The sequence below is a fragment of the Fringilla coelebs genome (assembly GCF_963513975.1).
Source record: "Fringilla coelebs genome assembly, chromosome: 24".
Taxonomy (NCBI): Eukaryota; Metazoa; Chordata; class Aves; order Passeriformes; family Fringillidae; genus Fringilla; species Fringilla coelebs.
The window spans coordinates 6,979,991-6,997,006 of NC_140050.1; the positions used below are offsets into that span (position 1 = coordinate 6,979,991).

At 46.0% G+C, this 17,016-nt stretch overlaps 1 protein-coding gene and 1 long non-coding RNA gene across 2 annotated transcripts; one reads left to right on the top strand and one right to left on the bottom strand.

Annotated features, from left to right (window-relative positions):
- Window positions 1-7,534: 7,534 nt before the first annotated feature.
- LOC311162554 lies at window positions 7,535-8,887 on the bottom strand. The gene is made up of 3 exons (XR_014616724.1): window positions 8,831-8,887; window positions 8,499-8,667; window positions 7,535-7,879 (listed from the first exon to the last, which is right to left on the bottom strand). It is a non-coding gene; the product is annotated as an uncharacterized lncRNA (long non-coding RNA).
- A 1,634-nt stretch (window positions 8,888-10,521) lies between these two features.
- On the top strand, window positions 10,522-16,553 carry NMRK2 (nicotinamide riboside kinase 2). Its single transcript, XM_084220973.1, has 8 exons — window positions 10,522-10,689; window positions 12,242-12,332; window positions 13,464-13,512; window positions 13,717-13,888; window positions 14,732-14,803; window positions 15,460-15,566; window positions 15,965-16,050; window positions 16,135-16,553. The coding sequence occupies exons 1-7, from the start codon at window positions 10,664-10,666 to the stop codon at window positions 16,048-16,050; spliced, it is 603 nt and encodes a 200-aa protein (XP_084077099.1). The 5' UTR covers window positions 10,522-10,663; the 3' UTR covers window positions 16,135-16,553.
- The last annotated feature ends 463 nt before the right edge of the window (window positions 16,554-17,016 follow it).

Here is a 17,016-nt window from a genome sequence, read left to right on the forward strand (position 1 = left end):
TCCAGCATTCCCTGATTCCATGATCAGGTAAAACCTCTCCCCAACACCTGCAGATGAAGAATTCCCTGCCCATTTCTTCACTTCCTCACCCCTTTCATTCTCCAGATGAAGAGTTCCCTGCAGTTTCATCTTTCCGAGGAGGATTCTGGAGCAGGATTTCTCCTGAGGGTGAGGATGGCTCCTCTGGACACACCAAGCTGCTTCTCTCCTCCTTTCAGTGAACAAAACCACTCTGGGCGAGACCCTTCTTCCCCTGGGCGCTCCAAGGAAGCACCAAAAGCACTTTTTAACCTTAATTCTCATTTGAGATGCTCTCCTCACACGCTCCAGCCATGGATGGACAGCAGAGCGCTGCACCCACAGCACCAGCCCAGAGGCTGAAGATGGAAATGAAAATAAATAATTCCACATTCCATCTTAAAAAAAACACCAAGCAAGCTCATTAGAAACCAATTATTGACAAAATATTCCAAGTTGGAAGGGGCTGGGATGGGGTTTAAGGTCCTTTCCAAGCCAAACCAATGGGATTTTACCAGGAATTCTGTAAAATTGGAGGCAGGAGGAGCCCTCCAGGTGTTTGTGGAGCTCAGGTTTCCTCCAGGTGACCCCTCCCTGCTGTCCTGAGCTCCCTGCTCTGTCTGGAGGCAGAAAGAGCAGCCAAGAATTCCCAAATTCCCTCAGCAGAGCTGGGATCCCTCCCACTGCCCCTGTCCCAGGGGTGAAGGAAGGACTTTGCTGATTAAACCCATTTCAGTTCCCACCATGAACAATCACAAAGCTCCTCGTGGGCTGGGACTTCACTGAGAACAATTCCAGTTGATTTTCCTTTTTTTTTTCCCCTTTGTTTTTATGGATTTAGAGGGAAAACCATCAGCTCTCCACCCAGAGTGTGACCCACGCTGGCACTGCAATGATTCAGCAATAAAGGGGATAAAATGTGGAGTGGTGGGGTCGAAATCCAGCTCTAAGAAAGAGTTTGTGCATCAAAAAACATTTAAAAATCCTGCTGGGATGGAAGAGATGGATGTGGGAGATAAGGAATGCCAAGAGGGGGCTCTGGATCCACACCAGAATGGAATTTGTTGTTTCATTCCTCCCCAAAGCCACTCTGTCTGCACTTTCAGGGAAAAACAAAATACAGAATGAGCAGATCTGACAATGAAACTTCACCTTTTTCCAAGTAATTCCTTCAGAGCAAGGGAATTCCAGCTGGGAAAAGGCCAGACCCCAAATTTCCCTTCATGAGATGGAGGTGGGCAGCTGCTTCCATACAAAAATCAATTTTTAACTTCTTGGAAGTGATTTTTTTTTTGTTTTGTTTTGTTTCAAAAAGTGCACTTTGTGATGGAGCACTCCAAGTGGTGTGTGCTGGATTTTAATTTTTCACAGTTTTATCAGCATGTAAAGTTTATGTTCATGGATGGATGGATGGATGGAGACATGGATAAAGTTTTTATGTCTTTTAACACAGAGAAGAACCTGCAGCCCCATCAAGGAGAAATGAGAAATGTCAAAAGTGCATTTTATAGAAGAAAAATAAAATAAATAGATAAATAAATTAACTTATTTCAACCAGTGATTTCAGGAGTTGATTGCAAAGTAAAAAGCTCCAAATTCTTGGACAAAAACACAAAAAAAAAAAAGAAAATGTCCCTGTCCCAAAGGTGGAGTGAGAAATCTCATCTGGATGGGGAGAAATCTGCACTGCTGCTGGTGGAAGTGCATTGCCAGGAGAACTTTGAGCAGAATATAAATATATAAATATGTTCAAAGAAGCAAATGAAAGCAACTCATCCCTTTAGCAATACTGCTGGACTGCTCCGTGCCCCCAGCGTGCACCAGGCCCAGAAAATCATCCCTGGAGGACCAAGATCTTCACTTCTGGATTCTGAATGATTAATTCTGAATTATATTGAGCACTTTCTGGTCGGATTTGACTTTTCCTGAGACTTTTCTTCCGTGGGAAGTCGCGTTTTAGCTGCAGAAAAAGTTCTTTTATGGCCACATTCACCAAATCCTGGTGTTTTTACTCGTCGTGTGTTTCATGGCAGGACCTCAATCCGCACCACATCAGCCTGAAAAATCCAATTTCTTCCTGTGCAGAGCAGGAATTCCCTTCCCCTCTCTTGGAGGATTTATCCTCAGCTCCAGAAACTCCAACTTTTCTGGTTTTTTGGGGACTGACCATGAGTTTTTGTTGTGGATCCCAGGGCAGGAATTCATCCCAATCCTTCCTGCCCAGTGCTGTGGAAATGTCAGTGGATATTTAGAGCTGCCCTCATGGTAATTTTTCCATCTTTATTCCCCACAGAGGTTTTAAAGGCAACAAATCCTCTTTTTGAGAGGATTTCAAAAAGCCAGGAGTCAAGGGAGGGCTGGGAAGGGCCTGGAGCAGGAGAAAGGGGCAAAAACCCCACAAAAAGCACATTTTCCTCTTTTCTATTTCCTTCTTTCCTGGCAGCCAGAAACTCAGCAGGTTTTGGTAAAGTGGAGTGGAGAACTCCCCACGACAATAAACCACAATCCCAGGGTTGTTTTGGGGTTTTTTTGTTTGTTTTTTTGTTCCTTTCCGGCCCAACCCCACCTGTACAAACGTGTGAAATGTCATTTTCTGCAGTGGTTGTAATTAGGTGGTTTGTGCTAGCAGACTCTTCATCTGTGCCCTGAGTTTTGCTTTGTATTATTCCATAAAAATCTGTGGATATTCTATTAAAATGAGACTAATCCTTCAGCCAACCCTTCCTTCTGTCAAGTAGATTTTTATTTAGGATTTGGCTTCATGTGGAAAATATGAGGGAAATTCGTTGTTTGGGTGCTGTTCCCTTGAAGAAAGGCATTCAAAGGAAATTCTGACACTGCAAAATTCCAAGTGTTTTTACTAAAATAACTCCTGTTCTGGAGGATTCTTTCCCAGAAAGAGCCATGGAAAAATTTCCTTTCCTTGGGTTTCTCTCAACCTGTGCAGGACCCTGCTCCTCTCAAGTTGTTTCATCTCACATTATTTTTACATTTATTTTTAATCTCACATTATTTTTACATTTATTTTTATAATCCAATTAATACCATGAATGGAAATTGAATTATAAACCCAAACCCAAAGCCACTTAAACAGAAAAATACCCAAACCCCAAGAACCCCTTTTTTATTTGTGATATTAATATTATTAATAGTTAATATTATTTCATAGTTAAACCCCACCTATTTACAGTGAGATGTGTAATTTGAGTGGGTTTAGAGAAGTCATTAACATAATTAATGAACTGGAAATAGGAATATGCACAAGTCTAATCCTCTAACAGGCATTGCTGTAGTTATGCTGTGAATTCTTTCAGGAAATCCATATTAATTGAAATTAAATAATTGAAATTAATTTTAAATTAGGGCTACCCTTGTGCTGGAAATTTGTATGAAGCAGATTTTTTGCTCTGATTTTATTTTCTCCCAAAACCCAAAATCCTATCAGGATCAATTCCATTTTGGGTTTTTTCCTGCTTTTTTGTTTAATTTCTATAGAAAAGCCTTTTGGGGTTGCAATTTTGTAGCTCAAATATTTAATTTATGGCATCAACAACCACGTGGGAACTTTGGGGTTTTCTAGGGCCTGAAGGGGCTCCAGGAGAGCTGGAGAGAGATTTGGGAGGGATTTGGGATAAGGGATGGAGGGACAGGACCCAGGGAGGGCAGAGCTGGGTGGGATTTGGGGAAGGAATTTGTCCCTGTGTGGAATAAAAAAAAAAAAAAATTGGAATTTAAATTCAGCCCTGTGTGGAAATTAAAAAAAAAAAAAAAAGAAAAAAAAATCTATTTCAGCTTCAATCTGACTTTTGCAGCTGAGTGCAAATCCCATTTTGCACCTCCCCAGTGCTGGAATCTCCTGCTCTGAGTGGGAATCTCTCCTCCCACGGAATATTCCCAGGGGTTCCCATCCTGGCTGCTCTCCAGACACAAATCCCAGCTCCCAGCTGAGGATGATGAGGATTTCTCCCCAGAGGAAGGGGTGAGGCTCACCCTGGCTCACTCCATCCCCCCGAAGGGGAGAAGGGGTTCCAGGCAGCTCCGTTTCCCTGGGATCCTTCCTGGGATGGTTTCACCTGCCCGGGCTGAGTCACTGCGGGGAGGGCTCTGTCTGCACTGACTGTGACTCACAGAAATCAGGAAATATTCACTTTACACTGCTCCCACCTCGCAGGATTCACTTTACACTGCTCCCACCTCTCAGGATTCACTTTACACTGCTCCCACCTCTCAGGATTCAGTGAATCACGGCCACGGGGAGGAAAACGAAACGCTGATGTGAGAGGGAAAGAGGGAAAGGGCTGGAACATTCCCTCCCTTTCCAGCACACACTTGGATCTCTCACTCGGCACCTTGGGTGAACTTCTGGGCATGTTTGTGGCTTTTTGTTGATTCCACCTTTGGCTCAACAATCCAGCACGATCCAAAGCTCCCCAGCAAACCCAGAGGGTTTTCCAAAGGCTCCTGGAGCTCTGGAAGGGCTGGAGATGTGCCATTCCCTGGGGGCCTGGGCAGTGCCCACCGCCCCTGGGGGAAGAGCCTTTCCCTGATTTCCATCCCAAACCCCTGAACCTTTCCCTGATCTCCATCCTAAATCCCCAAACCTTTCCCTGCTCTCCATCCCAAACCCCTGAACCTTTCCCTGCTCTCCATCCCAAACCTCTGAACCTTTCCCTGATCTCCAACCCAAACCCCTGAACCTTTCCCTGATCTCCAGCCCAAACCCCTGAACCTTTCCCTGATCTCCATCCCAAACCCCCAAACCTTTCCTGATCTCCATCCCAAACCCCCAAACCTTTCCTGATCTCCATCCCAAACCCCAGAACCTTTCCTGATCTCCATCCCAAACCCCTGGCCCAGCTCCAGCCCTTCCTGGGCTCTCTCCCTGCCCAGTGAAGTCCCTCCTCCCCTCCAGGACCCTTTTCCAGGCTGATCCCACTTCCCAAAGCAGTGACACCCCGGTTATTTTTCTCCTCCCCAGCCCTGCCTTGTCCAAGCTCCCCATGTGACATCTCCCACAGGACCTGCTGGCACCGGGAGTGTCACCCTGCTGCTGGCAGCTCCTGGCTGGCAGCCACCAGCAGGAGATGCCAGCCACTTCAGCCTCACACTAATTAACTCTGCTCTTCCACCACCCTCGTTTTCCTCCTTCTGTGCTGCTGCAGTCCCTGGGGTTCAGGGGGGATTCTCCTCTCCTGCTGGTTCTGCTCCCCAGCACGGAGGCTTTGGGGAGCTCCCCAGCCCTGGAGAAGGACTCTGAGCCACCCAACTCCCCCAGAGCTCTGGCAAGAATAAACAACCCCAAATTTCAACAATCCCAAGTGAAAATAATTCCCATTTCTCGCCTCTGACGTCCCCCTCTGGGCAGGAGGAACCTTGGTGTAACCTTGCTCATCCCATAAACAATGTCTTATGATTAGTGGAGGATTAAAATTGTGAATTAAAGCTGCAGAAGAAATGAGTCACATTCTGCAGCAGAAAGGTCACCGGGCACCCAGGAACTCAACAACGCCAGGGGAATCATTCCCCCGTGGCTCCAGGATTATTAAACTGCCTCCTGCTAAACTTAGCCAAGTTTGAACAAAGAATATTAATGTGAGCTTTCATAAACATTAGTATTCTAAAAATAACATTTGGAGAGGGAACATTGCCTGTCTTTGATTCAGACTCCCTGGTGAATGGCATTTGTATGAGTAAAGTGTCAGGCAGATAACGTATCCCTGCCACAAACAAACCCCAAAAAAAGGAAGTTTCAGGTGACCCACGAGCAGCTCGCCAGAAAGGGGGCTAAAAAAAGCCTTTCTGAGCATTGCCATTTGCATAACTCACCTTTTCATTTGAGAATTTTATGGTTTGGGTGAAGTTTGCTGCAGCTGGGAAGTGTTGGAGGTTTCTGGGATGAGGTGGGTTTTGCTGAAAGGAAGGAGACAGCTGGAATGGGATCTCCAAATACAGGCAGGCACCTCCAGGCCAGGCAGGAATTTGGGAATTCGAGCTATGAGGGTGAATTCCAGTTCCCAGCATGGCTGGGGTGTGAGCAGGAAGGGGGGGGGGGTGGAGAAAAATCACCCCTAAAAACAAACTGGGGGAAAGGGGAGAACTTGAGGGGCTGGGAAAAAAAGTGTTTAAAATGAGATTTTATACTGAGGAAAAGGAGCTTTTACACTGAGAGGTGAGTTTGCTCAGTGAGGAGAAATGAGGTTTTAAATGAGGAGAAATGAGCCTTACGCTGAGAAAAAGGGAGCTGTTAAATGAGGAGAAATGAGCCTTTACACTGAGGAAAAATGAGCTTTTACAGTGAGGAAAAGGAGCTCTTAAATGAGCAGAAATGAGTTTTACACTGACAGGAACGGGGTTTGAGCTTCAAAAAACCCCAAGAGCAGCCACGGCCGTGTCCTTCACTCCTCCCGTTCCCAGGAGAAACAGAAGTGTTGAAATTCCTTGTGGAGATAGTGGGACACTGCTCTGATTCCCTGATCCCAAACAACCCAATCCTGCTGCTCCCAGCACTAAAAATTCATTGTTTCTTTGGATACACTAAAAATTCATTGTTTCCTTTGATACAACTTTGGCCAAAATCTCTTTTTTTTCCCAAGGGTAAAACCCTCACCTGCATCCCCAAGCCATGGCCCTGCAGGCAAACCCAGCTGGGACCAAATCTCAAAAACCCAAATTTCAAACACACAAATTTCCCCCTCTGGGATGGAGTTTCCCAGAACTGTTGGGACCAGCAGGGGCAGGGCCAGGAGAGTTGGAGCAGAGGCGGCCGGGTCCGGTGTCCCCTCGGAACTTTGACCCAATTTTGGAGCCTCTTGGTTTCCCTTTCCCTTCTCATCAGGTCAAATGCAGAAAAATCATCCCTGGAGTTGGGTTTCTTGACCCAGACAATTCCTGCTTCAGGGGTGGGTGAGAAGAGCAATAAAAGGCACAAAAATTTGGAGTAGGAGCTAATTTAAGGACAATTTCTATTTTTTTCACCTTTGTCAGCTGAGGGGGACGCCCTGCAAGTGCCAGGCAGGGCTGGAAATTCAACTTCCCTGGGTTTGCTCACACTCAGGAATCCAAGCTCCAGATTTCTCTGGAATTGATGGTGAAAGTGCAAGGAACAACCAAATTATTTATTAATAGTCATTATTTAATATTATCATATTTATATGTTATTTTATTATAGTATATATTATATATTATATATTTTTATATTATTTTATAACATATATACACACATATATATTTTAAATATATAATAGATAATATCATCATAATATTATTATGATGATAATATTTATTATATATAATAATATACTATTATATATTATATATTATATTCTATTGTGTATTATAATCTATAATATACAATATTTTCATAATACATATTATATATTTATCAATTTTATATATAGTATATATTATAATATATTATATATAATGTTATATATTATGTATTATATATTATATAATATGTTCACATTTTATTATATTATTATTTATATTTTAAATTTAATAATATTATTTATTACTATTTCCCCTAAAAATAAGAACAATGGGAACACTGGAATTAAGACTGGAAAAGCTCATTTGCTGTATTCCCATCCATAAATTCACCAGGTTCTACCTTAAACATGATTTCTTTTCAATATCTTCCCTGCAAAACCTCCAGAACTGAGACCTCTGACAGTTAAAATTTCCCTAATTTGCAGTTCATGTTTATTCACGAGCAGCTCATTTTAGCACTTGGCCTTGGCCTGGTGGCTGAGGAGCAGAAACAGCTTTGAAGAGAAAAATAACATTTTTATTTTTATTTTAGCTCAACGGACACAGCTGGGCTGAGACAAAGGAGGTTTGAGACCACAAACTTTCTTCAGGCCTGAAAGAGAAAATTTAAAATTAAACACAGCTCAGGAGCAGGTCTGAATAAAAGTTAATGGTGTCAAACAGAATTTGGGGAAAAATATCCTGAAAATAATGGGGACATGAATAAGGTGCCATGGGGGGTAATGAGGCAGAGAAGGTGCCAGAACCCAAATGGTCTCCAGGATATTAATTAGGGAATATCTGAAAATATATTTTTAAAATATATATATAAGTGTGTGTGGGTGTGGGTGTATATATTTTTTTTTTTTTTCCTTCAGAAACTTCCCTTGGAATCCTGGAGATTTGGATTTTACTCTCTAAAAGCTGAATATCCCAAGGCAAAATGTCAAACAGGAACCCAAACACCCAAATTTGGTGTCACAGAATTTTTTACCATCCCTTCACAGCTCACTGTAGGAACCTTTAATACTTTTCCCAGTGACCTTTTAACCCTGCCACACTGTGGTTTTATAAAAAGGAAGAACAAGGCAAGATATTATTTAAAAATGCACATTATAAACTCCAAAAAATATTGTTGAAAAGCCTGACATTGCTCTGAGAACCCCAATTAAGAAACATCTGGAATAATTCAAATTAAAGCACAGGTTCCACAAGGTGCAGAGTTAACTTACCTTAAAAAGCCTTATTTTATGGGAGTTAACTGGGGAGGAGGAGGCTCTCTGGAGGGATAATAGTTTAGGAATTTGTGTCTATTTACAAAAAATAAACTGCTCCAAAAATTCCTTCTAAAGAGACATTCCGGGAAGATTCACTCCACATTCCTTTCTCTGAACAGCTTGACTGAAAAGGAAAAAAAAAAATCAAAAAAGTAAAATTTAATTCCCCTTAATTTTTTTCTCCAGGAGTTTAGAGAAGAATTCCTCCCCTGGATGAGTTTGAAATAATCAGATTTTTGGGGAATTGGGGAATAAAGGAGAGGAGAGAGCAAGGAAAAAATCCTGACTTAATTATTTCCTCTGTGGCTCCCCGGGATGGTGGCAGGGTGACATTTCCACCTGGCCCATGACTAATTTAGGAAAAGGAAGAGCTGGCCAAAAAGTTATTTTTGGCCACCACGGCGATGGGGCCAGCGAGGGAGAGGGACAGGTGCAGGGCCAGAGTGTGACACGGGGGTGGCACGAGCCCCCCAAAAAGGGGACATGGCAGGGTGGGCTGAAATTCCCCCCAAATGGGACCCTGCGGGGTGGAATTCCAACAAAAATGGGATTTTTGGGGGGGGTGAAGACTCCTTTCCCCACCCCAACAAAAAAATGTGGAATTAGAGGGTTGGAAGAGCACAAGGTGTGACTTGAAGGGTTGGCTGAAACCGTCCTAAATTTGGGGTTGAGCCCCCCAAAAATGGGAGACTGAAGTGTGGGCTGAAAAGGCCATAAAATGTGACACAGGGAGGTGGGCTGGACCCCCCAAAATGTGACATTTGGGGGTTAAAACCCTCTAAAATATGACATTATCAAGTTGAAACTGCCCAAAAAGCAACATAGGGGGGTTTAACCCCCCTAAAATGTGACATTTTGGGGTTCACACTGCCCAAAAAGCGACACTGTGGGGTTGAACCCCCCCAAAATGTGACACTGTGGGGAGGAATGTAATATTGAAGGGTTAAAACTCCCCCAAAATGTGACACTGAGGGGGTGAACCGCTCAAAAATGTAATATTGAGGGGTTAAACCCCCCAAAATGTGACACTGAGGGGGTTAAATCCCCCAGAATGTGACATTGAGGGGCTAAACCCCCCAGAATGTGACATTTAGGGGTTAAACCTCCCTAAAATGTGACATTGAGGGGCTAAACCCCCCCAGAATGTGACAATATTGAGTTGAAACTGTCCAAAATGTGACACTGAGGGGTTGAACGCTCCCAGAATGTGACATTGAGGGGTTGAACCCCCCAAAAATGTAATATTGAGGGGTTGAACCTCCCCAAAATGTGACACTGAGGGGTTAAATCCCCCAAAAAGTGACATTGATGGGCTAAATCTCCACAAAAAGTGACGCTTAGGGGTTAAACCCCCCAAAAGTGACATTGATGGGCTGAATCTCCACAAAAAGTGACACGGAGGGGTTAAACCCCCTAAAAAGTGACACGGAGGGGTTAAAGCCCCCCAAAAAGTGACATTGATGGGTTGAATCTCCACAGAAAGCGACACTGAGGGGTTAAACCCCCCAAAATGTGACATTGATGGGTTGAATTCCCCCAAAAAGTGACACTGAGGGGTTAAACCCCCCAAAAGTGAGATTGATGGGTTAAACCCCCCAAAAAGTGACAGGGATGGGCTGAATCTCCACAGAAAGTGACACTGAGGGGTTAAACCCCCTAAAAGTGACATTGATAGTTTGAATCTCCACAGAAAGCGACACGGAGGGGTTAAACCCCCCCAAAAGTGACATTGGTGTGTTGAACCTCCCCAAAAAGTGACACTGAGGGGTTAAATCCCCCCAAAAGTGACATTGATGGGTTGAATCTCCACAAAAAGTGACACGGAGGGGTTAAACCCCCCAAAAGTGACATTGAGGCCTGGCCGGGCCTGCCCCGCCCGTGACATCGCGGCTCATGACGGTCACAGGGCTCTCCGGGGCGGGGACACGGCGCTATAAATCCGCCCCAAAAGCGCCTTTTCCTCAATGAAAGGCTCGGGGAGGCAGAGCAGAGCCCGGGGGAAAAAAGGGAACAGGGACAGCGCGGTTTTTGTTCCGCTCTAAGTTCTTTTACCCTTCCCAATTTATTTTTTTTTTCCCGCCTCCCTCGCCGCGTTCCGGCCCAAGAGGCGACTCGGCAAAATGAAATATATTATAGGCATCGGAGGGTAAGTTCCTGCTAAAATCTGGCTTGTTTTGTGTTTTTCCTGATTTTATTTTTGGGGGTTATTTATCTGGGATATAGGATTTGAGATATTTGAGGCTGTTCGGGATATAGGATTTGAGAGATGATGCAATGTTGATGGGTGTTAATTCGTGGTGCCTAAATACTGCAGGGTGTATTCAAGACACACTTTAAAGACACCAACTTTTATATATTCTTTATTATATACTTTAATATATACTTTTAGATATACTTTATTCGATATATCCTTTTATATATTTTGTAGGATTTAAAGGATGGATGCTGCTTCAACGGAGTTTTGCAGGGCAGCACATCCTTTCACGCAGACTTACCTATATACACTTTATATACATTTTATATGCTTATTTGTGTTATATACATATTTTTATATACAAATTTTATACTTACACGTTTATATATTTTTAGAGATACTTTCATCCACAGTTGTATATATCCTTTTATAGTTTTAACAGGAGGGATGCTGAGATGGCAAAAACACTCAAGTAAATTTAGAGGTCAGATAGACCAAGAAAATGATTTTAAAATTTTCTCTGAAAGATGAAGAGGGGGAAAATCCCGTTTCTAATAAGATGGGGTGTATAAAAGGCATGGATTTTAATTTTAAAAGGCAGGATTTAAGGTGTGCTCGTGCTGGGACGGGGTGAGAGTGCGGCGGGAGAGTTCCGGAAATGGAACAGTGAGGGGTAATATGGGATCTTACAATGATATTATATTAATAACATGGGACCGAGGGATTTATACCGCCTCGGGATTAAAAAAAAAGGAGAAACAGTTAAGTTATTCAGGGCTTTTACATTAAACGGGTTATGGGGCGTATGAGGGCAGCGAGGCCGCTCCATCTTGAGCGGCGGGACCGCGGTTGTGAGGGACCGGCCATGGCGACCCCGCTCCCTCAGGGGCCCGGGCCGTGAGGGACCGGCCATGGCGGCCCCGTTCCCTCAGGAGCCCGGGCCGTGAGGGACCGGCCATGGCGGCCCCGCGCGCGCTCCCCCCACCCCCAGCGCCGCCGTTGCGCGCGCGCGGGAACCGGCGCGGCCGTTACACGCGGCCGAGCGCGCGCGCGGGCGCCGGCGCGCGTGGCGCTGGAAGGGGCGGGGCCGGGAGGGGCGGTGACAGCCAATCGGCAGCCGAGGGAAGGAAAGGGCGGGGCTGGGTGCGGCTGCAGCCAATCGGAGCGAACGGCGCTGGAGGGGCGGGAAATTCAAACGGGGGGCGCGGGCGGGGTTTGGGGACCCTGAGGGTCAATGCCGGGGATCCCCTCAGGGGCTTCCGCCGCCGGGCCAGGTTCGGATCCCTCAGGGTCAATTCCCGTCTCCCCTCAGGGGCTGCCAGGTGGGGTTCGGATCCCTCAGGGTCCGTGCCCGGCTCCCCTCAGGGGCTCCCGCTGCCGGGCGGGGTTCGGATCCCTCAGGGCTCGGCTCCTTCGGCGGTGTCTGTCCCACCGCGGGTCCCCGGGGCTCCCAGACCGGTTCTAATGCGATTCTTTCCCCTCTGTCTCGCCCCGCTCCCTGCAGGGTCACCAATGGTGGCAAAACCACCTTGACCAACAGGCTGGTCAAGGCCCTCCCCAACTGCTGCGTGGTCCATCAGGATGATTTCTTCAAGGTGAGTCTCCTCTTCCTTGCAGTGTTAATTGTACATGCAGGGCAAGTCAGTTTTGACAGCTTAGGAGCCACAAGCTTTCTGGTTTTGTGGGGGGGTTTATACATATATATATATAATTTTTAAATGACTGGACAGGTGGGAAGTTCCTGACCTTTACAAATGCCACAGAAGCCTTTAAGTGTTAACAACAGATTTAAATTTAGTACTGATTTCAGGCAGAGGTTATTTATTGTGCTCTGCATGAATTATTTTCTCCATATTGGGATTTCCCACGTTATTTCATTAAATTAAGAATTAGACTGCTAAATTATGCTTCAGGATTTAAGCACCTCTATGCTACTTTAAATATTAAAAGGGGATTTTATGGGGGAACTTTGATAGATCTGTATCAGAACCCAATTAAAATATTGCAGAGATTAATGCAGAAGACCTTCACTGCCTTCTGCCTGGGAGTGCAGAGTGTTCCTAAACCCTGCACATTTCATGGGAATGGGGATATCCCTGGACCCCACCACGCCTGGAAGTCCAGGAGATGCAGGGATGGACTTGGAGCAGTTGTGGGTCATCCCCAAAACATGAAGTGCTCCAGCCCCAGCATCATGTGCTCAGTCTGTGCTGCACAGATTTGATCCCTTAGGAGCCCTTGGGGGAGGCATTCTGTTTGATTTTCCATAAAAATCTGTAACTTCTCTTCTGAGTGAAAGCCAACATGAGGAAAGCGATAACAGAGCAACCAAAGTGCTGCTATACCCACCTGCATTTTTATTAGAGGAGTTCAAATACCTATTCTTTAAAAAAACCCACACATTCAACACTTATTTAACCATACCTGCACTTTAAAACTCCTGCATGATTTACAAACAACGCCCTGTAGTATTTTACCAGCTAACAAACAATCAAGTGGTTGAGGTAAAAATCTTTATCCAAAGTGGTTTGAGTGAGCCAGGGGAGCTCCCCAGGGCTCGTGGGGTTGGGACAAGCGGGGGATGTGGATGTCCCTGCAGGCCCAGCTGGGGCTGTGCTGGCAGTGCCCGGGGGGTTGTGTTGCAGTGGTGGCCAGGTGCCGATGGCATCGGAGGGAACTGATCCCGCTGAGGTTGCAGCAATGTTTTATTGCTCACTATATTTCAGCCACAAGATCAAATAGAAGTCGGGGAAGACGGCTTTAAGCAGTGGGATGGTAAGAGCAGTGTTCCCTATAGGATGCAGTAATGTATATTCTTTTCCTAAGTATTTCTTTTTTTTCGTTATTAAAAGCTTTAACAGTAAATTTCCGTAACTGTAACTTTACCAAGCTCAATCTGTTTTATACTTTGGAGGCCGTGGTGTGTGATGGTGTTTGATGGTGTCCCTTTTTCCCACCCACCCCCTTTCTCCTGACTAGTGTTGGATTCCCTGGATATGGAGGCCATGGTGAGCACAGTGCGGGCCTGGATTGAGAACCCAGTGAAGTTTGCCCGTTCGCACGGGGTGAATGTCACACCTGGCTCTAGAGAGCCAACCTCCCAAGATATCCATATATTGGTCATTGAAGGCTTCCTGCTTTATAACTACAAGTAAGGTTTGGAGAACTCTTCATGGTTTGCCAGGGAAGCTCCTTAAATCCCTCGTGCCAGAGCTAAAAACTCCTTTTTTACTAATTTCCCCTTCCTGCCTTGTTCCGAATTCTCACCCCAGAGAGTTTTCTGCTGAAAAATGTAAAATTAACTCCTAAATGTAGATGTGAGGTGAATTTAAGGTTCTGATTTGGGGCACAGCCTTGAACTCCAGGGGAGTTTCAGAGCAGGATTTTTGCAGGCTTCCCCTCATCCTCCCACCTTGGTGAGAGCAAGGCAATAACCCATTCACTGCCTGGAATCTCTGCTGGAATTTAGGAACAGTTCTCCCCGTGCTTGTTTAACACTGACTACACTGAGCCCAGTGAGAGGAGCAAGCTGTGGCAGAGACAACTCCCTGGGTTTTTGTGGAGGACCGTGGAATCCCAGGATGGTTTGCAAGGGACCTTAAAGCCCATCCAGCCTGGCCTTGGACGCTTCCATGAACATGAGCTGAGGAGTTGCCCTGTCCCAGATTTTGCTGCAAACTGATTTTGGAATGATGTAGGAAGAGCCAGGGTTCCCAGCCTGATCCTCCACAGGATCCCCTCTGATCCCCCTCAGCACCAGTGGCAGGTGTTTGGGTGGGAAGAGTCCCTGCTTGGGCCTTTCTGGCCTTCAGAAGGAAGCTTTCCGTGGTTTTGAGTTAAAAAACCCATGAGGGAAGCCCTTACCCTTGGGTTCTCTTCAACAGACACAAATCCCATGGAGGCAGAGAGATTTTTGTGGTGTCTGGGGTGATTTTATGCTTTTTGCTGTCACGAAAAGTGAGATCTCCACGTTCTGTCCTTGTCCCCTCCCCAGACCTCTGATCGAGCTGTTTGACCTTCGCTACTACCTGGCAGTGCCCTACGACGAGTGCAAGAGGAGGAGGAGGTGAGAGTGTGCTGGGTGTGCATCCAGCCCTTCCCTCCTGGCCTTCACACTGCTCTTAGTCATGGAATCAGGGAGGGGTTGGGGTTGGAAGGTCCTCAAAGGTCCTTAAAGGTCCTTAAAGGTCATCTCATGGAATCAGGGAGGGGTTGGGGTTGAAAGGTCCTTAAAGGTCATGTCATGGAATCAGGGAGGGGTTGGGGTTGAAAGGTCCTTAAAGGTCATGTCATGGAATCATGGAGGGGTTGGGGTTGGGGTTTGAAGGTCCTTCAGGGTCATCTCATGCCAGCCCTGCCATGGCAGGGACACCTCCCAGCACCGCAGCCTGGCCTTGGGCACTGCCAGGGATGGACATTCGCAGTTCTGGGATGTGTTGGTGCCATGAGCTGGGTTAGAGTGGGCAGTGTGACCAGAAGGGGAGGAGGGGAGTTTGATGTGGTCAGCTTGGGATGAGCCCTCTGAGAGGGAGTCCATGAACCCTTCACCGCTGACCACGTCCCCACGTGCCACATCCATCACTTCCACTCACAGCCATGGGGGCTCCACCACTGCCCTGTGCCAGTCCTTCTCAACCCTTCCCATGAAAATTTCTTTTCCTGACACCCAAGCTGAAGGCCAGGCCCCCTCCCTGACATTCCTTCTCCACGCTGCCGTTCCAGTACACGGAATTACACCGTGCCCGACCCCCCCGGCCTCTTCGACGGCCACGTCTGGCCCATGTACCTCAAGCACAGGAAGGAGATGGAGGACTCTGGGGTGGATGTGGGTAAGTCTTTCCCCAACACAAATCCCACAGCCTTGGCACTGGAATTTAAGGAATTGGATGATTTCATTCAGGGAGACTTCCACTGTAATGATGCAGGGTGATATTTTTACTCCCAAGTTGTAATCCTGGCCTACTTTGGATAAATACTGGCAGTTTTGGAGCTAAGAAGTTATCCCCTTTGATTTGTACCCTTAAGGACTCACAGGGGATAAAAAAGTTCAAAAGAAAAAGAAGGGATTTATAATGGATAAGGATTTCACAGGCCATTGTATTTTCAGGATGGTTCTGTTTTTCCAAGTTGTCCTTTGGGTCAATAAAATATGAAATATTTACAAACTAATCTCCCAAAATCTTACTCTGCTGGGAAGCCCAGCCTGACTCCCCCTGTTTTCTCCCAGTTTATTTAGATGGCCTGAAGTCCAGGGATGAACTCTACAACCAAGTCTTTGAAGATATTCACAACAAGCTCTTAAATTGCTCATAGGTAACTAAACTCCAGAGGGTGGAAGATGAGGGATTGTGCTGGGAACAGTTTGGATCTCACTCTTCTTCCCTTCCTCCTTTCCAGGGTTGGGAGGATCCTGAAGATCCGTGTACAGCGATGTAAATAATACTTGGAAGTGGGAATGGGAATTTGTGTGAACTCCTTTCCCACTGCCCTTTGGCAAGTCCCTTCTGTATATAATTGAAAACTGAGGATAACTTATTCCCACCACATGGACAGGATGGCCTCGGTGGGGTTTATTTTTTAATTATTTTATATTCCACTGGCTTACAGAGAAGCTGGAAACAGCATTTTTATAGCAGAGCAAGTAGAGCTGTGCTGGGAAAACAAGAGAGCTCCTGCAGACAGAAAGGCTTTGTGCAAGGCTTGCTTGTAACATCAACTCAGTAAAAATCCACTTCAGTCTCCTTTTGAGGCCCTGATTTAATTCACCACTCAGCTTTATTGCAATAAAATGGGTATGAAGCTCATCCAAAACACAACAGCCCCTTTGTCCTGGCTCTTTGGAATTCCAGCCCTGGATGGCCTCAAAGCTCCTTGCACGTGTCACTGCTTGGGTTTGGGTGCTCACACCAGGTGGGAAGGGCTCAGTTTGTGAATTTAAACCATGAGGTGAGCTGGGGGGTTTCTGAGGGAATGAGAAACAAGAACTGTGCTTCCCTAGGAACTCTTTTAAAGATAAAAGAGCATCAAGATTTCAGCCTGAGAGGGGCAGTGCCAGGGCGGTGCCATCCCTGAATGCGTGTGGGGCCTGCCCATGCAAAACCTGGGGGATGAGCACTGGCAGCTCTCAGGCACTGAAATAACTCGGCTGGGGGGTCCCTTTCCAAGATTTTGGGGCCTGAATTAGAAACTGCTCTGGGAAAGCAGCTGCTTTTGATTCATTTAATTTTAGTTAATGAGGAGTCACCCAGAAACCCACCAAGGGGGGCTTTCAGCAGCCAG

Bases quoted from the DNA above. Each gene is read 5' to 3' on its own strand.
- NMRK2 (XM_084220973.1), top strand. From the start codon at position 10,664: ATGAAATATATTATAGGCATCGGAGG. The intron at 14,804-15,459 runs GTGAGAGTGTGC...CTGCCGTTCCAG, and splicing joins GAGTGCAAGAGGAGGAGGAG to TACACGGAATTACACCGTGC. The intron at 15,567-15,964 runs GTAAGTCTTTCC...GTTTTCTCCCAG, and splicing joins GGACTCTGGGGTGGATGTGG to TTTATTTAGATGGCCTGAAG.